General features: G+C 38.9%; 1 protein-coding gene and 1 pseudogene across 2 annotated transcripts in view; one reads left to right on the top strand and one right to left on the bottom strand.

The window, feature by feature from the left end:
- The window catches only part of MAPK6 (mitogen-activated protein kinase 6), a 34,343-nt gene that overhangs the window by 811 nt on the left and 7,849 nt on the right, over nucleotides 1-25,683 (top strand). Inside the window, exons 2-5 of one of the 2 annotated variants that reach the window (XM_068551716.1) lie at nucleotides 75-205; nucleotides 18,590-19,770; nucleotides 21,564-21,708; nucleotides 24,039-24,203. In XM_068551716.1, the coding sequence (XP_068407817.1) occupies nucleotides 19,216-19,770; nucleotides 21,564-21,708; nucleotides 24,039-24,203 (865 nt within the window). In that variant the 5' untranslated portion in view covers nucleotides 75-205; nucleotides 18,590-19,215. The remainder of the gene's footprint in view (nucleotides 1-74; nucleotides 206-18,589; nucleotides 19,771-21,563; nucleotides 21,709-24,038; nucleotides 24,204-25,683) is intronic. The other variant, XM_068551712.1, reaches the window with a different exon arrangement.
- On the bottom strand, nucleotides 24,951-25,549 carry LOC137759662 (magnesium-dependent phosphatase 1 pseudogene; annotated as a pseudogene).

A 25,683-nucleotide genomic window follows, 5' to 3' on the forward strand; every position in this document is an offset into this window, starting at 1 on the left:
GAGTGTGGCCGTAAAGGAGGTACAGGAAAAGTCGTCTGAATCGGAATTCCTAATTTCCTTCTCCTCTACTACAGCCTTGCCTGAGCTGCGTTCGGGACGTGGAGCGGTGGTAGTCCATGAAGGTCCCCAAATGAAAACTTGTTTTGTCAGTTCACTGAAAAGGGGCCTCCTCGCTCCGCTGTGCATTTTTCCCTGACTTGGTGAGGTGCGTTGAAAAGTAAGGGCGTTTTGGCCACCTTTTGTTCCTTGGCTTAGTAAGACGGGTTCAGGTGTTATGTGGGAGCGCCCCGAAGCAGGATATTTTTGATTCCTTTCCTGTTTTATTTTTTTCCTTTGCTCGCTCATTGGAAAAGGTCCAGTAAAGGGAAACTGGTGAGGTGGAATTAGAAGTCTACTGCATTTGCAGCAAAATTCATGTTCTTTCTTTCCTTCAATGCTAAAAATGCTCCCCAAAGTCAGTCTGAGTGTTAACTTTTTTACAGGTACAAGATGGTTTGTCAAGGGAAACAAAAATTAACAGGGGACAAAATGGAGCGAAAACAGCTTCAGAGTAGTTTTCTGATTGTTTGATTTGTCTAGCCGTGTCATTTTTTAAAGTTCTGATTGGACACATTCTCTCTAACGTTGGGAAACTGAGATGGTCTGACTAGAAGAATGAGTAGTCTGAGCTAGAAGAATGAAGGGACCAAACAGGACTGGGCCCTGAAAAGGAACTGCCTCTAGAGTTTCTTCTTAGCAGTGTCAGATATTTATGTTTGAAATATAATTTCTAACTGGGTGGCAGAGACTTTACACTTCTTTAACGGGTAGTTGTTCAAACGTTTACAAAGGGCTTGCTATGTGCCAAGGAACGTGGAGTCCTTTTATATATATGTGTTACATCACTTAATAAGAATTGCCTTGTGAAACTTGGTAAAATTGCTTATTGGTGTCCTAATTTCAGTAATTGCAGTCATCTAGGAAATATGCCAGATTTGAGGAGGATACGTTTTAATCACCTAGGTATTACTGTTCAGAAAAAAAACTCTGGGAAATGAAGAATTATTTAGAAAAACCATTATATATCACCGTATTTTGCAGTTCAGTTATTTGCAAAAGAGGATTAAAAGTGTTTGCTACTTTCTGTGATTAAGAAAGAATCCAGAAAAGATTGAAGATCAGTTAATTTTGCAATAGGAAAAGCACATGTTCTAATGACAAATGTTAGTACTAAAAGTGTTGCAGCATTTTGCATAAGTTCATTTAAGCATCGTGAGAATTCATAACTGACAAAATAGTAAGGTTTGCTGACTCAGGGTACATTGCTGAAGGGGATGGGGTCGAGTAGGAGGAAGCTTAGAAGTGCTGCAAGTTTTGAGTTGGGTGATGACTCATCCTGCCCACGGACTGCTACGTGGCCTTTTTTTTACACACTGTATTTTTTTAAATGATAGGCTAAAATGCTCCTGTACACATTATAATTGTCTCTCTCATAGAGGAGCCACAGTTTCTGTAAAAATGTAATGGCTTCTTAAATTGCGTTTCGAAAGGATTATCATATATCCTGCAGGTGGAATTTTGTAATATTTGTTGAGAGGAAAGGTAAAATTAATTGCTGGTCAGTTGCTGCAATTAAATATTTGATACTAACAGTTCCTTGGTTATTATTGAGAGAGATTTCTTATGGATTATTTACAAAGGACAGATAGTACTTTTATGGTGTGGATAGAAATTAACCTTTTGTTTTCATTGGTAATGTAAAAGTTATGTTTATAATATCTAGAAATTATTATAGTTTAAATAAATGTTGTAAAAGCACAGCAGTAAAGCTCTTAATATGAACATTTCACTCTGATGGAATTATATTTAGTGCTTTCTTCTGATCTACGTGAATTTGCTGTTTTAATAAAGACAACTTAGAATAGGTATTGTTATAAGCACTATTTTTTCATCAGTCTTTTTCTAAGATAAGCTGAATGTACAGCTCCAAATTTAGGACTTACATTGAAATTTGGTGATAAAATATTTTGACTATTGTAGAAAGCCATTGTTTAGCAGGTTGGCTTAAAGTAAGATTGAGGGGGAAAAAAAGATTGAGATAGCAGTTTGTTTTAAAAGTGAGAAAAAACTCCCCACTCCCAAGTTTTTCTTTGTATATACGATTTATCTTCTCAGTGATTTATTTGAAGGGTTTTGTGGGCAGTAAAGTGTATTAATGAGAATCAAATCTTTGGAGAGATTTTGGAAGAACGTTGTATGATTTATATAGGGGAACTTTAGTAAAGTTTAATTCAAACTTTAAACTGTATTTCCTACTAAAGGAAATCTAAAAATACAAATTTTAAAGTATTATAGATTTTCAAAGCATCCTGTCATTTAGAGGTTGAACATGTATTTCCAGTGTGTGTGTGTTTTGAGAATATAGGTAATTACCTGTCATGCTTCATTCAGAATTTATAAACAAACTGGGTGTGTTAGCCTATCTTCTTTCTATGAGGTATTGCCTTATGAAACTATGAGCCTCACCACTGCTATCCAGTTCCTTGTTTGCATTGCCTACTCTATGGCCCGTGTTAAAAAAGAAGATGCCTCGAAAGTAAATTCTTTGTAGCATTGTTGGCTTCCCACTGTCAGCTCCTTCAGCCTGTTTTGTGGGCTGTTACATTACTCCACTGCCTTCTAGGGGTATGGGGATTTTGGTCGGTTTTATTGCTCAGAACCCTGACTGAGACTTGATAAAAACAGTAATGTAATTGTAGTTACTTTTTTTTCTTGGGAGTTGCTTGTCATGTGGAGGTGATGCATTTAGAAAGGTTTGTCTTATATACATGTCAGCCTTTTAAATCCATTTCTGAAAAGTGGTACCGAGATTGTCTGTAGCAAATCACATTTTCCCATTGATATTCATTTAAATTTGATAATTTTTTATGGGGGAAAGATGGTGTCACAAAAATTGTTTGTTAGAAACCTAGCGTTTACTTCAGGGAAGAGACTGCCTCTTCAAGAGTATGAGAAATCTGTGTGCATTTAATTCTATACCACCATAAAACTATAAAATGTTAGTTTTTACGGAGGGGTCATGGGTATTATCTTCCCCCAGGTACATCATTTGACAGCTAAAGAAACTGAGGCCCAGAGAAATCTAAGACCTTGTTACTCACAGGGTGATTTCTGGACAAGCAGTATTAGCAGCACCTGGGAATTTGTTGGAAGTGCAGAATCTCGACCCCATCTCAAGACTTACTGTGTTAGAACCTGCAGTTTAACTAGATTCTCAGGTGATTCAAATGCACATTCATTTCTGGAAGCACTGCTAAGTGACCATACATAAGTTGCTCAGCTGGTTAGTGACTGATTTGGAAAACTCAGGTCTTCTGAGTTGTTCTTTCCATTGGCCCTCCTGAAAAAAAGTCAAAAGGAAGATTGAGGATCTAATGACTGTCCAATAGAACTTTCTGTGATGATAGAAATGTTTTATTCTGTGCTGTCCATTGAGATAACCACTAGCCACATGTGACTGTTGAGCATTTGACAGGTGGCTAGTGCACCTGAGGAACTGAATATTTAATTATATGTAATTTTAATTAATTTATACTTAAATAGCTGCATGAAGTTAGTGGCTACCATATTGGACAGCACAGATTTAGATGATCTTTGCCCACACTAAATTTAAAATAGTCTAAGCTGTAGGGCTTCCCTGGTGGTGCAGTGGTTAAGAATCTGCCTGCCAATGCAGGGGACACGGGTTCGAGCCCTGGTCTGGGAAGATCCCACATGCCGTGCAGCAGCTGGGCCCGTGAGCCACGACTACTGAGCCTGCGCGTCTGGAGCCTGTGCTCCGCAATGGAAGAGGCCGCGACAGTGAGAGGCCCGCGCACCGCGATGAAGAGTGGCCCCCGCTCGCCGGAACTGGAGAAAGCCCTCACACAGAAACGAAGACCCAACACACCCAAAAATAAATAAATAAATAAATTTAATAAAAATAAATAAATAAATAAATAAATAAAATAAAAAAAATAAAATAGTCTAAGCTGTAATTTAATAACTGATTAGGCTTTTAACGTATAATTTTTTTCTAACAGAAGATTTTTTTGAAGGAAAAAAATTTAATCTTTCTCCTTGATTCTTGAGAAAAGTATTAGGTACTTATTAAATAGATATGTTATAAAAGCAATTGATAACTTATGAAAAATATGCAATTTATTTTAAAACTATGATATGTATGAATTTATGGCATGGTGAGTGTGATCCTAAGATGTACAGTTTGATAAGTTTTGACAAATGTGTCGAGTTGAGAGTTCATATAACATTAAAATATAAAATATTTTTATCACCCCTAAAAAAAAAATAACTGATTAGGCTTAATTTAATAATTTCCCTCTTCATTTTCAAATTGGAGAGATGGTAGGTTTCTAACTACCTGCTTCTCTAATATGCCCAGATATTATTTTAGTAGTTATTATAAAACAGTGCCAATTTTCTGATTGATACTCCTGTGTTCAGTAATGTAGACACTCCAAGTTGCAAGTATATGCATTTTCCCATTTGTCTCAATAAAGATATTTTCACTTGGATTTAAAAATATTAAAAATAACCTGTTAAGTAAATGTTCCTTAATTATCTTGAAGATAACATTGAGGGGGCAGTTTTGCCTCTGGCCTAGTACCTCCAGGCTTTTTTCCACTTGTTGATAAGCTGCCAGATTGATCTGCCATTTGTTATGTTATTTCCAGGCATAGAAACATTGAGTGGTTCTTTACCTCCCACCTTATGCAGTGGTAAGATTCTAACCCTAGAGTAAGTCAGAGTGGCCTGTGTCCAGATCTTGACATTTACTATATGTGCGATTTCAGTGAACTTGATTTACCTCTCGGAGCAAAAGTGTTCTTATTTGTAAAATGAGACTTAACAAGGTGTTGGTTCTGAGTAACAGAAGTAGTTCGTTTTAGAAAGTGCCTGTCACTTAATAGATAGTAAATTTGAATTACCTTCCCTTCCCCTTGTGCTTAGCTTTTTATAGCCTTCTGTATTTAGTCTTATGTTTAAGATTCCAACCAGACTTAAGGGATATTCTGATTTTAAGTTGTGTTGGTTCCCACCGATTACATGGCTTCATGCCTTGCTTCATTCATGTTATATCCCTTGTACATTCCTCTACTTGTGCTCTAGATTCCTTCTCTTGACTTCTTAAGGGCTCATTTCTTGCCTGCATCATGAATTTTGCCCTTTCTGTTGGGCCATCTTTATTGGTATACAAATGTGCTCTAGAGCTATGCTGTCCAATATAGCCACTAGCCACATGTGGCTATTTAAACAAAAATTAATTTAAAAAAATTCAGTTCCTTAGTCATGCTAGCTACATTTCAGTCGCTTGGTAGCCATGTGTAGCTATTGACTTCTGTATTGGACAGTGCAGATATAGAATAGAAGTCTGTTATAAACCCTCTCCTGATTCCACATTCTTCTCATTACTACTGCCTCATTTCTCTGATCCTCTTTCTTTCTTTTTTTTTTTTTTTAAACATCTTTATTGAAGTATAATTGCCTTACAATGGTGTGTTAAATTCTGCTTTATAACAAAGTGAATCAGTTATACATATACAATATGTTCCCATTTCTCTTCCCTCTTGCATCTCCCTCCCTCCCACCCTCCCCATCCCACCCCTCTAGGTGGTCACAAAGCACCGAGCTGATCTCCCTGTGCTATGCGGCTGCTTCCCACTAGTTATCTATTTTACATTTGGTAGTGTATATATGTCCATGACACTCTCTTACCCTGTCACATCTCACCCCACCCCCTCCCCATATCCTCAAGTCCATTCTCTAGTAGGTCTGTGTCTTTATTCCCGTCTTGCCACTAGGTTCTTCATGGCCTTTTTTTTTTTTTTTTCCCTTAGATTCCGTATATATGTGTTAGCATACTGTATTTGTTTTTCTCTTTCTGACTTACTTCACTCTGTATGACAGACTCTAACTCCATCCACCTCATTACAAATACCTCCATTTCATTTCTTTTTACGGCTGAGTAATATTCCATTGTATATATGTGCCACATCTTCTTTATCCATTCATCTGTCGATGGACATTTAGGTTGCTTCCATGTCCTGGCTATTGTAAATAGAGCTGCAATGAACATTTTGGTACATGACTCTTTTTGACCTATGGTTTTCTCAGGGTATATGCCCAGTATTGGGATTGCTGGGTCGTATGGTAGTTCTATTTGTAGTTTTTTCAGGAACCTCCATACTGTTCTCCATAGTGGCTGTATCAATTTGCATTCCCACCAGCAGTGCAAGAGTGTTCCCTTTCCTCCACACCCTCTCCAGCATTTATTGTTTGTAGATTTTTTGATGATGGCCATTCTGACCGGTGTGAGATGATATCTCATTGTAGTTTTGATTTGCATTTCTCTAATGATTAATGATGTTGAGCATTCTTTCATGTGTCTGTAGGCCATCTGTATATCTTCTTTGGAGAAATGTCTGATCCTCTTTCAAGCAGATTTTCAAGAACTGTCTTTGTGTGCTCTCTCCACTTTCATTTGCTCTTCAACTCCAGACTGGTTTCTATCACCATCTCACCACTGAAAGTACTCTAGTCAAGGTTACCAGTGATATCCGTTTACCAATTTTATCTTAAAGGATCTTGCAGCAGCATTCAGTATTATTGACCACAGTTTTCTGCCTATTCACCCGCTTCTCTTAGTTTATGGGACGCATATTCCTGTTTTCCTCCTACCTCACACTTTGTAATACTTTTTTTTTTTTACAGGTTTCTCTCTCCTCTCCTGCCTCTAAGTATTGGCATATCCCAGAGGTTAGTCCTGGACTTTTTTCCCCCCTTCTCTTGATTCTTTCCATAGGAGGTCTCATTCAATTTAGTTTTTTAAATACTATCTATATGTGAATAATTCTCAAGTGTATGTTTCTGGTTTAGACTTCTCACCTAAATAGACTCAATATGTCCAAAATAGACCTCTTTCTCCCATATTGTTCTCCAAGTTTTCCCCATCTCAGTAATTGTCACCTAGGAGTTATCCTTAAAACCTGTTTTTCCCTTTATCCACCATATCTAATCCATCGTCAAGTTTTCTTGGTCTCCAAAATATCATTTGGATTTGTCTCCTGTTTTACATCTTCATTTCTACCAGCCTATCTCAGTCGCCATCATCTTATGTGGCCTACTGAAATAGCTTTTAACTGGTCTCTGCTTTCACTTGACCATCTTCTTCAGTGCATTCTCCTCCCGGTAACCAGAATCATCTTTTAAAAATGGAGATGAAACCATGCCAGTTGTCTGCTTAAAATCCTTCAGTAGCTTTCTTAGTTATAAAATTCAGAATCCTGCCTCATGTGTTTGCCATCAGTCCCTGCTCCCTTTGCTCAGGACGCTGTCACATCTTTTCTTTTCCTCCAAAATACCAAGTTATGTCCTGCTCTAGGTTGTATTTGCTTTTTCCTCTGTTTGGAACAGTCTTTTCCCATCTCTTAGCAACACTGGTTCTGTCTTACTATTCAGGCCTCAGTTCCTTAGATGGCCATTTCCAAGCCACCCAGTCATAGCACTTGGCCAAATCTGAAGTTATGTTTACTTGTTAGTCTTTCCTCATTAGAATGTAAAGTGTTTGGAAGCAGAAGAACCTTAACTGTCTTATTCTCCACTGTACCAGGAAACAGTGCTTGACACATGCCAAGTGCGCAGTAAATTTTTGTGCACTGTATAAAATGTTTGTTTGACTCCCTTAAACTTCTAAAGGGAAAAAGTGCATTAAAGATTGCATTGTAGTGATTGTAACATGTGATTCTGAACTGGGTTTATTTAGCTCTCAAGTACATTATTGGTACAATTGTAAAAACTTAAATGGGATCTGAGTACTAGATAGTAGTGCTATGCCAGTGTTAATTTCCTGACTTTGATGACTATATTTTGGTTATGCAGAAGAATGTTCTGTCTATAAGAAATATACTCTACTATTAAAGGGTTGGGAGGGAATGTGTAGTGTACTTGTCAGTAAATTACATTATTATTTGAGAGACGGTCATGGGCTTTGCTTTTGAAACCTGAGGTTCAAATTCTGGCTCTCACTGATATGTGATTTTTAATGCATTATTTAAATTCTCTAAAGATCTTAGTTTTTTGTTTGTATTGTTTTTCCCTAGTATATACTTTTTCTCTTTTCCATAGTTGCTCTTAAGAGTTGCTCTTCCACCCTTCCCACCCCCCAGTTTTCAATAGTTTATGATGTGCTTAAGTATGGGTTTCTTTGTATTTATCCTGCTTGCTGTTCATTGAGCTTCCAGGTTTGTGAGTTGATGTCTTTTATCAGTTTTTGTCCATTTTCTCATCACATACTTCTGCCCTGTCAGCTTTCTGAACCTTGGGGCTCTCTACTTTTCAGCCTAGCTGCCAGCTCTTTGGATTGCTTGGACATTTTCTTCGCTTTTCAGTACCACCTCAGGTTTTCTTTAACTCATGTTTTTGCCCATTTTCTTATGAAGAATATCTGCCTTACATTCAGAGTGACTTGGAGCGGTTTATCTCATATTCCTGTCTTGGCCTCCACCTTAAGAGGGCATCTGTCTTGTACACAGTGGAGACCTATATGCTTCATGAGATTTTCTCTCAGCTTTCCGGCCTTGGCTTCAGACTTGTGCACTTAGTGAGGACCCGTGGGGAAGAATTGGCAGGTGGGGCTTGTAACTGGGCTTCCTCTGAATTCTAATCTGTTACCTGAATCCACATTCAGCCAGTAAAATTTGTTTATAAATTTGGCTGGTTTCTTCTTAGTCCTGTTAGTGGAAAATTTCTTGTTTTCTTGCCACTTTGCCAGGAATGAGAATAGCCATGGTCTCTTGTCTTATGAAGAGCTTGACATTTTCTGGAACTTAATTTATTTAGAGTTCTTTGCATCCTTAACTTTCTGGTGTTTTTTAAAAATTTGTTTATTTTTGGCTGCATTGGGTCTTTGTTGCTGTGCCCGGGCTTTCTCTAATTGTGGTGAGCAGGGGCTTCTCATTGTGGTGGCTCCTCTTGTTGAGGAGCATGGGCTCTAGGTGCACGGGCTCCAGTAGTTGTGGCACGTGGGCTCAGTAGTTGTGGCTCAAGGACTTGAGAGCACAGGCTCAGTAGTTGTGGCGCACAGGCTTAGTTGCTCCGCAGCATGTGGGATCTTCCCGGACCAGGGCTCGAACCTGTGTCCCCTGCATTGGCAGGTGGATTCTTAACCACTGCGCCACCAGGGAAGTCCCCTTATGTTTAAAAACAAAACAAAACAAAAAAACTACAATTTTGTAGCTTATTCAGCTTATCATTGTTTATAGGGTGAGAGTAATGGTGTCTTGCAACTTTCTGCATTCTAATCAGGAGTGGAGATCCTGACCCTTTCACTAAACTTAAAACATTTTGGAGCTGGAAGAGACCATAGAAATCACGTAGTTTAGCTCCATCATTTTCCTGATGAGGAACTAAGATGTAGAAATCTGGGATGCTTTGATTACAAAGCTAATTTAGCCACAGATCCTGGACTAGACTTCAGATCTCTTCATGTTTCTTTGGTTTTTTTTTTTTTTTTTTAGTATGGGGTTAGTGAAATCAGACAGGAATTTTTCAGCAGTGCCAAACCATAGTGTGAATCTGAAAGGAAACTTACACTATTTTTTATTTTGCAAGCTTTGTTCAGGTCCGGAGAAAATGAGAAACAAAGGAAGAAAGATATTCCAGAAAAGTTGTATGCCATTCTGAATCATTTTTTAAAAATTGGGGAGGGCTTTCCTGGTGGCACAGTGGTTAAGAATCCTCCTGCCAATGCAGGGGACATGGGTTCAAGCCCTGGTCTGGGAAGATCCCACGTGCCACGGAGCAACTAAGCCTGTGTGCCACAACTACTGAGCCCACGTGCTATAACTACTGAAGCCCGCGTGCCTAGAGCCCATGCTCTGCAACAAGAGAAGCCACCGCAATAAGCCTGCGCACCGCAACCAAGAGTAGCCCCTGCTTGCCACAACTAGAGAAAGTCCACGCACAGCAACAAAGACCCAACACAGCCAAAAATAAATAAATAAAATAAATAAAATTTTAAAAAAAGGATATCCCTTAAAAAAAAAAATGTTGGGGACTCTCTAACCAAGCACATGGTTGTCTCCATTTGATGAGGGTCCAGATATGTTTTGTGTGGACTTGCACAATGTGGCCTTCTTCAGACCCTCACCAGGGTTAGCTCAAAAGTGACAGCTGTTGTATTTGATGTATAGTTTGGAAAGCTGTGGTGCTAGATGCCATAGACCCTACTAGGATGGAGTAAAGAACAGTAAAATCAGAGTAATGTCAGGGTCTTGCATATCTTCATGATACCTACTTGCTATCATATAGGCTAGTAGGACTTTTTACAGAATCCTACTCATCTGGTTACATAGGATACTATTTCAGTGGCACAGTCCCTCTCCACTACCTCAGCAAAACAAACCAGGAGCTGTAACAAAGCTGAAGTGTTTTTGTTTCTTCAGTCTGAGTGGGTTGAAATCAGTTGCTTTCTTCAGATGTTGGCAGACCTATGTGTTCACCATAGGGTGAGGCTCTTGCGGGAATGCACAGAAAGGAAAGTACCATATTTAGGAGTCATCACTGATGTCCCCACTTGGTAGGTCAGAGTGTAATCAGATTTTGAAAAATCGAGGGTAGAGCTTGTCTTCTCCAAAACTTTCTACTACCAAGTAGAATATGTTATTTACATTAATTCATTCAGTAGTTTTTAAGGTGCTTACTAAACTACCAGGAACTATGATCAGAAAATGTCAGTAAAGCTACTTAGTCCCAAACCTTTTATTTTAAAATAGAGCTACAACAAAGGGGAGGGGAGTGGTGCCCTAGAAAATGAAGATTATAGGATTTGAAGATTAGAGATTAGATGAGATTGGGGGTGGATGGCCAAAGACAAAGGAAGGAAAATGCTATTAGAAAAGAGAAGAGAAAGCAGGCCTAGTGGGACAGGGAGGAATGTACTACAATGGAGTCTGTTGATACTGTGATGCTCTAGGAGTGAATATGTGCTCCATGAGGTTTTTTTTGTTTTGTTTTTTTTACTATTTTGACCCCTTCTGTACCTTAATGCCTAAAAGAATGCCTGGCATTTGGTAAGCACTCAAGGTTTTGTTGAATAAAAATGTAGTGGATGGATGGAAGAATTGAAGCTGTTTTAGTGAAAGCTGTTCAAAACAATCTAGGTTCTCTCTGCTTCTGGGCCATGTTGGGATTGCATTTCCCTACTGCCTTGAAGTAGGTGGGACAATGTGACCTACTTTCGTCAGTAAAATGTGAGTAGAAGTGAATTGTATCATTTTTGGATGAAGGTTTAGGCACCAGTGAGATATTCCTTCTTCTTTCCCTCTGGCACTTTGAGTGGCAATGATAGAGATGGTAGGTAATTCAAGAGTTTAGATAACAGCTATGTTGGTCTTGTTGCATGAGCTGGACTTAAAAAGTTTAAGTCACTGAGATTTTAGGGTTATAGGTTACTGTAACACTGCATAACCTATCTTGACTACTAAAGAAATTTATATTCATTTTTGTTTGGTTGGAATCCTCAGATTTCCAAAGGTACTTGAAGAAGGAGGCTGCCTACTTGTCTCCTGCTTATATATTTGCCTCAAGTGTTTCCTTACCATTAGTTAGGAGAGGAGTCTTAGAAATGAGGGCTTAGGCAGGAAGAAGATAGGAGAGGGATGAAGGGTTATTACAGTAATTTTAAATTTTCCCGCCATAAATTTGTAGAAGGGATCATGTTTGTTTAATGTTAGGTTTATAGTAATTTCAATCACATTTCCACCATTCTGGGCATCCCACCATAATAAGTGGAAACAAAAACTACTGAAGTGAAAGACTTATATGGTGCTTTCATAAATCATAGACTTTTAGAATTGGAAGGGTCTTTAGAGATTCTTTGACTTGTTTATCTGGTCTGTGAAGTTCAAATATTCCAATATAGGTACTTAGAGTAAATTAAATAGCAACTAGAATTGAGCATCAAAGTAAACATAATGATATTTATTTTATAATGGCCTTTTAAATGGTTGAAGTGTCCCTAATGTTAAAGTGCTGTTTAGGCAAAGTTTCAGACAATTTAAGAACAGAAGTTAGGAGTAGAAGAGGAGTTTTTAAAAAACTGGATATTTTATTAGAAGCTATGTAATCATGTTTGAGAGTTTTTTTGTGTAGCTTACAGTAGTTACTGATAGCAGGTAAAGCCTTTTAGTCTTCAGGGCTCAAGTGTTAAGGTCCTCCCTCCCACACCAGCCAGGTTCCTAAGAAGATTCACTGACACTGGTTTGCACTTTGGACCTCCTTTAGGTCTAAATCCTGAGAGGGGTCCCTGGTAACTCTGAGGGCTACCCTACATTAGGAGTGAGGGCTTTGTCAAGAATGCATATAAGCAAGCAGTTAAGCTGTAGCCTTTGGCCTTCTCTGCCCTAGAAACTTAGTATCTTTGATGAGAGCTTGAGAACATGATCTTAGGGAAGGGTGAATTTGCTATAACAACACCTCTCTGTGCCAGGGTTAGGAGACAGTCCTAGGTGAATGTAAGTAGAGCTCAACCTTTCCCTTCTCTCCAAAAGCAGCTGGGTTTTGGCTGAGGAGATGTGAGGCTGGCTGAATGCCAGTTAACTCAAATTACTCACTTGACCCTGGAAAAGAGCTAAATAGGCAAGAGCTGGGGGGGTAGGGGGGTGGGTGGTGGTGGTGGTGGTGGTGTTTAAGTGAGTGAGTATGATCAGGCCAGATGACCCAAGTCAGCATTTAACCTGAGAAGCAGCAGAATAGAAGATGGAAGAGAAAACCAGACAAATAACCTTTATGTTTAAGGCCCTCACCTCAAACTTTGTACTTTCTGACACTGACCAAGTTGTTCCTGGATAAGAAAGGAAAGAAAATCCAGTTTCTGTAGAATGTGGAGATGGGGCAGAGTGAAGTTATTCTACTGTCTTTTCTTTCTTTTGCATTTTATAACTTTACTTCATACACTTAGGCTTGACTCAGAGTACCTGCTTTTCTCTTGGTGTGGGGTTAGGCTAACTGACAGAAAGCTGGAGGCAGTTTAGGGAAGAAAGGAGAGCTTGAGGCAACATTTGTGGCTAATGCAGCTTCAGGAAGTTACATGTAAGTGTTGGAAGCTGGTACCCAGTCTGGGCTACATAGAGAGCTTTTACTTCCATGTTATGGTGAATCACTGAAAGAAAACCAAAGAGCCAACTTCATCCTTATAAATCATTCTCTGTACTTCATTTTATTTACCAAATTGTTAAAAACAAAAACAACATTGATTCAGCTAATTAAGACTTAACCAGTGACCTCCCTCCAAGCAACACAGTGTCAGCCCTGATGGTAGGAACGGGTAACATTTGGAGGCAGAAATTGCAAAGGGGGTGGGAAGGGTCATTTTTAAGTTACTGTCCTGTCATAGTTTTCCCTTTCCTCCCTTGAAGTGTGTGGAAAGTGCAGAAGGAATATAGAACCGCAGATCTTTCCAGAGTCTAAGCCTTGAACTTTGCTTTTATGAGGTTAAACGTGATAGATGGTGGAGAAAATGGTATAAATGAGACATTTCTAGAGGTTGGTGATGAGGATGGAGAATGCACTGACGAGTAATCTGCTGATCCAGTTGAGCTGCATGTGCATGCCCATGGAGCTCCCTGATGGATATGAAAGATGGAGGTGATTGGAGAGATCAGGATTTGGAATATAACTGCCATAAGGGTCAAGGCGATAAGGAAGAAGCTGTCTTCATGGTCACTAAGGAGGAGCATGGGAGACCTCTGGCTTTTTAGGGCTTCCAGAGGCATATATCCTGACCTCTCTAATTAGGTCAGATCCCCCAGTGTCTAGGCTCTCATACCATCCTGTACCATCCGGTACCATTTTTCCCTTCTGCATTCTCCTTTTTCATATTGTTAGTTTATTGTTTGTCTCCAACCATACCATAAACTCCATGAGGGCAGGGCCCAAGCCTATGTTTACTTACCATTTTATCCCCAGTGCTTAGTATATTGACAAGTACATATCATATAATTAGCAAATACTTGCTGAATGGAGTGGGACTGAATTGGAAACATTTACTGGATCCACTTTATCATGCAGAGGTATAACATTACCTCCAACTTACTGTTTAAGGTGAGCTTATTCTTCAAGCTCCTGGATGAAAAAGTGCTAAATAAGTAGCTTTTGGTCTAATAGATACTGAAGGACTTCAAAGAGTACTACTCACAGACAGTGAGGCAACTCACTGGGCAAGCACTATGTAAATAATGGGATATTCTCCTTCACCCCCCCCCAATTTTTTATTGGTACAGTCCTCACTGTCTAGTGGAATTACAGTTTTGTTGATAAATATTACCTTCTTTCTTTACGTTGGTCTCATTTCTGTAAAGTCTGCTTAAGGCTTTCAATATAGTCATCATGTGAATCTATAATGAGAACTCTGCAGTTCTCAGCCTAGGTAAAACTCCTACCTTCCCCAAGATGAATCTTTACCCACTCTTTACCCCTGTAAATGCTGACCAGTCATTGAGAATTCTGAAGAGGCATTCTCATCCTTCCACTTGTTTCTGCTCTGTAATGCTTCTTGGTCTCACTGAAATTGAAAGGGGGCAGTTGTGGTTGGAGGTCTTGAGCAGAGATCTCTCTCATAATCTGAGTAAAGATGTCTCTCTCATAATCTGGCTGCAATTCCTACTGTCGTGCTCTTGGATGATAGTGGTGGTTTTTTTTGGGGGGGGGAGCCCGCGTCGGGTCTTCGTTGCGGCACATGGGATCTTTGTTGAGGCATGCGGGATCTCTTCGTTCCGGCGCTTGGGTTTCTCTCTAGTTGTGGTGCTCGGACTTCTCTGTAGTTGTGGTGTGCGGGTTTTCTCTCTCTAGTTGTGGTGCGCGGGCTCCAGAGTGCCGGGGCTCTGTAGGTTGCAGCGCGTGGGCTGTCTTGTTGAGGCTCGCACGCTCAATAGTTGTGGCACACGGGCTTAGTTGCCCCACAGCACGCAGGATCTTAGTTCCCCAACCAGAGATCGAACCCGCGCCCCCTGCATTGGAAGGTGGATTCTTTACCATTGGACTACCAGGGAAGTCCCAGTGGTGTTGTTTTTAGCAAAGCCTTATTTCTGCTTGCCCATGATTGCTGTTATTAGTAAACTAGAAGCTTAAGAAAGTACCTAGAGGTTTTACTGTTCTTATGTCAAGTCTGTTAAACTGACATAAAAATGTACATTTATCAAAAACTTAAAACTTGACTGAGCTTTAAGGAATTGTCTGCGTTGGGCAAGAAGGTAGGTGTGAACAAACATTCTGTTTCACGTGGAGACTAGAAATGTAAATTTCAGAAACACTGGACAGCCTTTGAAAAATACTGATTTTTTTTAAATGAACAATTATTTCTTTTATTTTTTTTTAAGAATCATTGTTATTTTGTTTATTTATTTATTTAGGCTGCACTGGGTCTTAGTTGTGGCACGCAGGATCTTTCAGTTGCCGCATGCAGACTCTTAGTAGCGGCATGCATGCAGGATCTAGTTTCCTGACCAGGGATTGAATCCCGGCCCCCTGCACTGGGATCGTGGAGTCTTACCCACTGGACCACCGGGGAAGTCCCGACAAATACTGATTTTTTTTCTAAGATATTTGGTAGGGAACGGGAAGAATCAAGATGTATACAAATAGAAAAAATTGGAGTGGGGGGAGGCACACAGTATTAATTAAAGCCCTTTAAAAATCTGAAGTATTTTTTTTATTTAAAAGTTTATTTGTAAACCTTAATTTAACTTTTAAATGTTTTACTACAAATAGACTGATAAGTTACAGAATTTTTAGGAGTCTGCAGAGTCTGTTTGTGTTTATTTTTTTTTTGATTTCTGAGAAGCAGACAAAATACTTGCATACAGAAGAAACCATCTCTGTCATAGTGAAACAAAGAAAGCTATTATGCTATTAACGTCTTTCACAATATTAAGTAGATGTAAGAAACACTCATATTTATTAAAATAACTCAGGGATAGTAAATAATCAGTTTTCATTAAATAAGCTGTTGCCATTAGGATCATTTATCTACTTAGTCCCTGAGTTATTAGTATTATCAGTTTCTCTTTCACACATTATTTTTGATGTTTGTGGATTTCTCAAAATTGAAGATTTGCTCAGATTGAGTCAAATGCTGTTACCTTATTTTATTTTTCAGAATCTTGTGTTTCCACATGTGAGGTATATAGGAATGTGAACGAAGCAGGCAGAAAATAAAGGCAGATTCCTCTGTTGTATGAAAGCTTCACCACTGTGAAATAGCTGATTTGTTTGGGTCCTAGCAGTTCTTAGGCCACACCTGAAGGTGATTGTAAGTTGTTACATGTTCAGGTTCAGAATGGACTGCTTTATTTCATACAATGATAAATTTTCTCCTTGCCTTTAAATGATTAGCTCTTTGAACAAAGGACTATTACAGCTGTCCTATTTCCAATCTCTTCAGACCCATTCAGAAAAGAGCACTGTATATGCCCCTATACCAGCTTTAAGATCAGAAGTCAGCAACAGGAAACCTGGGCTTCCCTGGTGGCGCAGTGGTTAAGAATCTGCCTGCCAATGCAGGGGGACACGGGTTCGAGCCCTGGTCTGGGAAGATCCCACATGCCGTGGAGCACCTAAGCCAGTGTGCCACAACTACTAAGCCTGCTCTCTAGAGCCCGCGAGCCACAACTACTGAGCCCGTGCACCTAGAGCCCGTGCTCCGCAACAAGAGAAGCCACCGCAATGAGAAGCCCGCGCACCGCCGCAACTAGAGAAATCCCGCACGCAGCAACGAAGACCCAACACAGCCAAAAATAAAAAAATTTTTAAAAAAACAACAGGAAGCCTTTCCATTTAAGGGTTAGTTAGGCTGTATTACATGCTCATAGGCATGTACATGTAAATGAGCTACGACATTGGCCTCCTAGTTGCTTCTGGGACATGAGACACTCACCTTAATGGCTTTCAGGTCCTAGCCCCTCTGTCTACAACAGTTTCTCCCACATAGCATCCCTAAGGCATAACCACTTCCCTTACTTCCTCCTTTAGAGCTTTGCTCCAATAACACTTTATCAGAGGCATTTCCTAACTACCCCCCCGTCCTCTTTCTCTGTTTTATTTTTCCACAACACTTAGTGCCATCTAATATCTGTTTTACTTTTTTGTCTGCCTGTATTCCCCCACTATAATGTGAGCTCTTCATTTACATACCACCTAACTGTAACAGTCTAATAATTTGTCACACTTCAGTTTTCTTTTTAAAGAACTAACACATTAAAGATACAGTTGAAGCGTGCTGTGTAATCCTACCCTGATTCTTACCCCTTCCTTCATTCCTCAAGGTAATCATTATCATGAATTTGTTATTTATCAATCTTACATCTTTTATACTTTTGCTACATCTGTATGCACCCTAAAAGCACCATTTTGCACTTGATATAACTGGTTTCAGCATGCACATTTCTCTCTGCAGTTTGCTTTTTAAATTTAGTGTGTATTTGGTGATGTCAACCATCTCTCTTCATTTTTTACTATTATATAGTAGTTAACTATATGAGTATAACTCATTTATTCTCTTACTGTTGAAAGTTTAGGCTTTTTTTGATATTTTGCCATTACAAAAGAAATGAACATTTGCATGTTCATTTGCAAGCATTTCTCTAGGGACCTGTCCGTGAAGAAAAATTGCCAAGTCATAAGTATGATCCTTATTTATTTGCTTATGCCAAATTGCTCATTGATGTTTCTACTGATTTAAACTCTCACCAATATTGTATGAAAGTTCCTGTTTTTCCACATTCCTCTCCAGACTTGATATTAACAGCTGACTCTTAAAAATGATTTTCAATCTGAAATGTTATCTTCATGAAGTAATTTGATTTTTCTGATTACCAGTGAAGTTAAACATCATTTCATGGGTTTTATTCATAGGTTTATTCACTGTTTAAGTTCACTCCTATGTTTAAGAACATGCTCGGCAAATTTCTTATTTGTACTGCTACACTTTTGTTCATTAGATATTGTTAGGCAGAGTTAATAAGTAAACATGTTCTTTAATGAACTAACACATTGTAGGCTATTATATATATATTTTTAGAAAAATGTTACTAATGCTTTACCCCTCAGAAATTCTAAAGAATTCTTTAAAAATATTATGAGCCTTCCTTTGCTCATTGACATTTAAGAAATTATACAAGCTAATGACCTAAATAATATAAAGAATCTAGTATGGTGGGATCTGGAGTCTGAGCCAACACATGTGAATTGCTTACAACATGGATAGCTGTTTTTGATTGAGGGTAATCTTTCCATTTAGTGACTAAATACGTATGTTTAATGTACCAGTAGTAGCCTATAGCTAAATGCCCAATTTGTGTCATTTTACAGAGTTGAATAAAAGAGCATTTCCTGGGCTTCCCTGGTGGTCCAGTGGTTAAGACTCCTCGCTTACACTGCAGGGAGTATGGGTTTGATCCCTGGTCGGGAAAGTTCTGCCTGTCACAAGGTGCAGCCAAAAAAAAAAGAGCATTTCCTACAGTGGTGACTCTTTTCCTTCTTTTTTCTCATCCTCCAGGTTGTATCAGAGTAAGATGGACGGTAGCTTTGATTGTGATTGTGGTGAGCTGGAGCCACCTGATCACTAACAAAAGACATCTTCTGTTAACCAACAGCCACCAGGGCTTCCTGTTGAAATATACAGCAACAAAGGAAGAAAAGAAGCAAAACGGAAATAGTGCTTACCAGCACCTTAGAATGATGCTGCTCAGGACCAGTCCAACACTGAATGTATCTGCACTGTGAGGAGAATGTTCATAGAAGCCTGTTGTGTGCATATTTATTCACATTTCTGTTAAATGTTAAACCCTTCAGCACAGTAAATCTGAGTGCATAGTATGTCATTTCATTCCGTTTGAGTTTCTTGAGTGTTTTCTTTAAATGTCTGCAGAGTTGCTGCCCCTTTCTTGAACTATGAGTACTGCAATCTTTTTAATTCTCAGTATGAGTAGAGCTTTTTGAGCTTTAAATCTAAGGGGAACTCAACGGGCCTGGTTGGCATATGCAATGAAACCATCTTGCTGTGGAAGCAAAATTATTTTTTTTCTACCTTTTTGAAAGATCTTTCCTTTTGATGCCAGCTTTCTTCCTTATTTACACAAGTTCAACAATTCGAAAGGAAAAGGCAATAGTAAGGGTTTCAGAATGGCAGAGAAATTTGAAAGTCTCATGAACATTCATGGTTTTGATCTGGGCTCTAGGTATATGGACTTAAAACCATTGGGTTGTGGAGGCAATGGCTTGGTTTTTTCTGCTGTAGACAATGACTGTGACAAAAGAGTAGCCATCAAGAAAATTGTCCTTACTGATCCCCAGAGTGTCAAACATGCTCTACGTGAAATCAAAATTATTAGAAGACTTGACCATGATAACATTGTGAAGGTGTTTGAAATTCTTGGTCCTAGTGGAAGCCAGTTAACAGATGATGTGGGCTCTCTTACTGAACTGAACAGTGTTTACATTGTTCAGGAGTACATGGAGACAGACTTGGCTAATGTCCTGGAGCAGGGCCCGTTACTGGAAGAGCATGCCAGGCTTTTCATGTATCAGCTGCTACGTGGGCTCAAATATATTCACTCAGCAAACGTACTGCACAGAGATCTCAAACCAGCTAATCTTTTCATTAATACTGAAGACTTGGTGCTGAAGATAGGCGACTTTGGTCTTGCACGGATCATGGATCCTCATTATTCCCATAAGGTATGTGGAAAGTCAGCTGAGACAGACCTTTAAACTGATATACATCATCAGATGTAAGTGCTTATGTTTCCTTTGTGTGTTGTGGCAGAATTTTTAGTTAATTGTATTGAACTTTACATAGTACCTTTTTTCCATTCACAGTCTCCCTGTGTTTGAAATGAAGGTTGGAGTAGAATCCTGATTAAATACAAATTCTTAAAAGTGTATCGTTATTTATTTTATTGATTTATATATCTATATTTATTATATAACTGAAATTCTCCCTTATTTGAAAGTAGGATATATCCTTATGTGTTTAAGGCAGAAGGTGGTCCTATCTGAAGGTAATAGGGGTTGCTGTTTCAACTTTTATGCCTTTTTTGGTCCATTCGAGCATACTATTCTGTTTTGCCTTGTTTAGTAAACTTAGTTTAGTTTGAAATCTAAATTCGCATGAAGATAAAGTAGGCAATAAGAATAGCCAAAAGGATTCATAGTAACTTTGCCTTAAATAAAAGCTTGCTTTAATTTTCTGAGCCGAACTCTGGTCTTTTAGTTTTCAAATGAAATCATATGTGGGATCCTGATGTTCAAAATATAAAAACGGAGCTGCTTTGGTTATAAAGCATCCCTGGGAGGCCTGCTTGCTTGGCTTCCCATAGCACATGTCTAAGACACATCTTTTCATTTTCGTGTATCATCTCACACTGAGTATAACTTAATTAAAAAAAAAAAAACTTTAACATAGAAATTGAGTACCAAAATGAAATGGATGACCACATCCTCTTTATGGATAACAGTGCAGTATCGTAGATAGAACACTGAACTAGAAGTTACACTATCTAAAATCGAGTTAATTTCTACATCCAACTAAGCTATACGACCTTAAGCAGATTCTTTAATCTGAGTGTTAATATCTACCTTCACATTTTCTCAGGGTTGTTTTGAAGATGAAATAAGGCAATATATGTGTAACTGTTTTTGTCAAACAATTCATAAATGTAAAAGTAGTAAAAATTGATTAGGAATGGGGTATGCAGTAAAGCCAGGCCTGCTGGATTGTCAGTAAGGAGGTTGGCAATGCATTTTTATTCTATTTATTTTTAAAGTTAATTAATTAATTTATTTTTGGCTGCGTTGGGTCTTCGTTGCTGTGCACGGGCTTTCTCTAGTTGCAGCAAGCGGAAGCTACTCGTTGTGGTGCGTGGGCTTCTCATTGTGGTGGCTTCTTTTGTTGCGGAGCATGGGTTCTAGGTGCACAGGCTTCAGTAGTTGCGGCACGAGGGCTCAGTAGTTGTGGTGCATGGGCTTAGTTGCTCTGCAGCATGTGGGATCTTCCCGGACCAGGGCTCGAACCTGTGTCCCCTGCATTGGCAGGCGGATTCCGCGCCACCAGGGAAGCCTCAGCAATGCATTTTTAAATAGCACCTCTGGTCCTCTTTCCTGCCTTTCTCTCATTGATTTAAAGCATACCTGCTCCTTCATTAACTTGAGACTTGAAGTGAAAAATAGCTCCTCCTCTGAAACCTGTTTTGAATATGTGGCCTAGAGTTAACACTAAATTCTTCTAGCATACTTCGGTTAGCAGGCTTCATGTGAACATAATTTTATAGATGGTATATTACAGGGGGAGTTTAACCTCCATTCAGGCTCACAAGTGCAAGAGACTTGAAAATAGGCATAGAGATCAACAGTATTGTTTTAGGATTTTACAATTACAGTTTGTTTTTAGATTAAGGATTCTTCAGTGAATCGTGTTTTTTATGTACTGTTATTCAGCTAAAGTAAAAAGTATATTTTTGTTTCTTTTTCAGGGTCATCTTTCTGAAGGATTGGTTACTAAATGGTACAGATCTCCACGTCTTTTACTTTCTCCTAATAATTATACTAAAGCCATTGACATGTGGGCTGCAGGCTGCATCTTTGCTGAAATGCTGACTGGTAAAACCCTCTTTGCAGGTTAGAAATTTTAAAATACAGTGGAAAAAATTATCCCAAAGAGAAATAATTTTGCATATATCTATGAAGCAAGATTTATGTAAGATTTAAAACAATTTATTGTAGTTTAGAATATTAAAATGAAAAGATAAATGGTTTTAATATCTAAAAAATTAAGAAAACTTACATATTCACTGAATTGTTCACTCAATAAATTTAGTCAGAATTCTAGTGTTCTTTAGCATATATCTTCTTAAACATAATTTCATATTTTGTAGATCCATAGTATTTGTTGGTTATCTGTTAAATGATACCTGAGTTGCCTGATTCTGTCAGTGTTTGTCACTTCCTGGTAAAACTTTTTAGCAGTTGTTGAAAATTCAGTAATTCTTTCTGTGTCCCCTATCAACCCTGTTGCTTGATTTGCCATATTGTGTTGCCTGACTGCTGTGATATTTCAGAAACAACCAATTTTTGCAGAGTTTGGTGCTATGAAGGAGTCTAAAAAAGTGCGTGAGAGAGTTTTTAGTTAAGGTGGATTAAAAAAAAAAAATCTCTAAATAACATAATTTTCGATCTTACACTCTTTTAAACTTTAAACATTTAGTTAAAGAGAATTGTTTGTGAAATGATTTGAAAGATTCAGTGATAGTTCCCTTCTAAAGCCTCTTCGGTAGGTTTGTGAACCATCCAGTAAAAGCGACATGAGGGAGATCTAAGTGTTGATTAGTATAGACCTCAATATATTAACAGAGCAATAAAGGCAAGGACTAAGCATTCATTGGAAATCTGTGTATTTTTAACCTATGGTAAGTGTCCTAGCCTTATTTTTCGGTCTTACTCAATATCTCCGCTTGGATGGCTAATGGCATCTCAAATTTAACCTACCCAAAACTGACCTCCTGATATTTCTCCCTCATACTTTCTCTTTCTGCTCTCTTCCTCATCTTAGTAAACCAGACCCACTTCTTAGTTGCTCAGGCCGAAATCTTGGCATCATCCTTCACTTCTCTCAGCACAGATCTTGCAGGCTCTTCCTTCAAAATATGTCTTGAATCTAACTGCTTGTTAGTATCTCTATCACTACCCACCTCCTGCCAGTTCAGTAAATCATTATGCCTCTCCTGGTCTAATGCATGACCTCCTGACTGGCTTTCCTGCTTTGACCTTTGCTGTCTGTGGTCTAGTTACCACAGAGCAATGTAGTAAGTTCTCTGAAAACATAGCTCATGTCATTTCTCTGTTCAAAACTCTATAATGGCTTCTTATCAAATTCAGGATAAAGTAAACTCTTTGTGTTCTGGTACCACTGACCTCATCTCCTGTCACTTCCCCCCGAGCCACTCTACTTCAGCTACACTTGCCTAATTGTTGTTTCTTGGACATCCCAAGGCCACTGTCTCCTGTAGGCCTTTGGGCCTTTTCTCATCTTCCTGGAACTCCTTTCCTCCATATGAATGTATGGTGTGTTCCCTAACTTCCTTAATTTTCAGCTTCTCAGTGAGACCTTCCTTGGTCATCCTTGGTTGTTAATATAAACTAACCCTACCTCCAACAGTGCTCCTGTCCCCCTTAGCTTACTCTATTTTTCTTCATAGCATTTGTCACTGTTTGATGTGAATGTTTACAGAGTTATTATGTCTTCCTCCATTAGATTGTGAGCTCCATGAAAGCAGGAACTTGCTCAGTTTTGTTTCACAGATGTATTCTAAAGTGCCTTGCTCATTGTAGGCACTCAAGAAAAATTTTGAATGTTGAATGAATTTCTAGAAATAAGTGGAAAAGCAAATGAATGGTTTTTAAAAAAATTTTAGTTGCCCATTTAGCCTGAAGTGTTTCCCCTTTTATTTCTTTAATAGTGGCCCTGAAATGTTAACTGAGCCTAATATATAACTATAAAACTTTTTGTTTCACAAATCTAGTGCAGGCCTCTGTTTTATTGATAGTGAAATTAAGTCATTACAGTTTTAAGTATTCTCAGAGTTACAGTGAGTTTATTAGTGGTACAGTTAAGACTAGAATCTAGGTCTTTAAATCTCAATTCATTGCTTTTTTCGCTACTTTATGATACCTTAATATGAGGCCAGACTTCAAGTCAGTTTCTTATGGAAACAAAGCAGCTAAAACTAAACGTATCAGTGAGCAGTAATTGAAATAGATATGCTTTTTGAGCAGGTTGATGATGATATTCAGTGCAGTGAAATCTGCTGATTAATGATTCAGTTAAAACCATTCCCCCCCCAGTGTTCATTACAATATTTAAGTTACTTGCCTATAGCTTTAGAATGTTTATTGCCAATAAGTAAACAGTGTGTTTATTCCTGTTGTATTTGGTGTTTTTTTGATCTCAGGTGCACATGAACTTGAACAGATGCAGCTGATTTTAGAATCTATTCCTGTCGTACATGAGGAAGATCGTCAGGAGCTTCTCAACGTAATTCCAGTTTACATTAGAAATGACATGACTGAGCCACACAGACCTTTAACTCAGCTGCTTCCGGGAATTAGTCGAGAAGGTATTGTGACTGAAGAGTAGGCATCATGTAATGGTGTGTTTGTGTGTAAGCAGGATTTGTGTAGGGAAGCTTTAGCTTTTTATCCTTAGATATGTAGCATTCTCTCAAATAGTCTTTAGACACTTTAAGGTATACCTAAAACTTCAGCTCTGGTTTTCCCTTTTTTGGCCTGGCACTTAGGCTGGGATCTGTGTCTTTGCTCTGAATAATTTTCTAGATTCCAGAAAGTAACCCCTCTCTCCTGGTTCTAACTCCATCTACTTTTCCAGCTTATACCTCTCATTGTCTACGCTAGGTGAACCTATTAATTACTGACTCTCACTAAGCTGGAATGGGGTTCTGTGAGGGTTATATGATACATAAATGTGGGTATGAATATAAATGTGATTTAGGTATGAAAGAGGGAATTGAGTCAGGGAAAGCAAAGGTTTCAGAGCAAGGAAGAGAAGGAGGAAAGATCAAAACTCCATATGAGCAAACTTCCTACATAAAAGTTGGCGGATCACTGTTAGTAATATTAGGTGCTAAATGTGAGAGTTTGTGCAAACTTGAAAGTAGTAGGAACTGGGGGAGAATCAAAACTGTTGACCACTAAAGTAATTAATTTCATATCTCAAAATAAGACATATCTTTAGGGTTTGTTGATATAAATAAGATACAAAAGTCTAACTCCTGTAATAGTTATCTGTAATAAGATAACATTCTTTAAAAGAAGAGCATTAGACATGAAAAACATCTTTCTTTTTTTTTAAGATCTCTTCTGCCACTGACAAATACACTTTAATAATTTACAAATGCACCTGAAAATGCCCTCCTGATTTCCTTTCAGTTCTATGCCTCAAATGAGGCTCATCCACAGGGCTGGACCTCAGAGTCCAGCTTGCGCCTTTGCAAATGTCTCTAATCCTTGAGTTAGGGTCTGAAGGCTCATTCCATTCTGGACATGAATGCTGGTAACACCTGCAAATTTGCACCGCCTAAATTTTTGCAGCCAAGGGTTACACGGGAAGTCTCCTCATGCATGCACCTCTCGGCATTAGACCGACTCAGTCGCTCTTCTTACCGTGAAGCGGCCGCGACGGGCACCCCCAAGCCCTGCAATCGTTCCAGGACCTTAGGCACCTCTGGGTACAGTCGGACGGCCTGGCCCCGCCTATCTCGTACAGTTCCATCACTGCTCTTGTGGAACGGCGGGTCTACGTGCGTGTCCACCCAGAACGGCCACAGCGTGTAATCAATCCAGTCCCTCACCTAGATCGAAGACTACGAGTTTCGGGAGCCGCGCCATGACCCGCGCCCGCAGGCTGCGCGCACGGAGGCGGGCCTTTCTGCCGCGGCTCCCAGGCCGCCCCCGAAAAACATCTTTCTTAAAAGTGGATTGTGTCTTACATCTTTAAGAATTATCATACTGTATTTAGCTACATCAATGCCAGGATTGTAATAGTTCTTTCATGAATCATAAAGATAGGGATATATAGTT

Source organism: Eschrichtius robustus, chromosome 1 (genome assembly GCF_028021215.1).
Source record: "Eschrichtius robustus isolate mEscRob2 chromosome 1, mEscRob2.pri, whole genome shotgun sequence".
NCBI lineage: Eukaryota > Metazoa > Chordata > Mammalia > Artiodactyla > Eschrichtiidae > Eschrichtius > Eschrichtius robustus.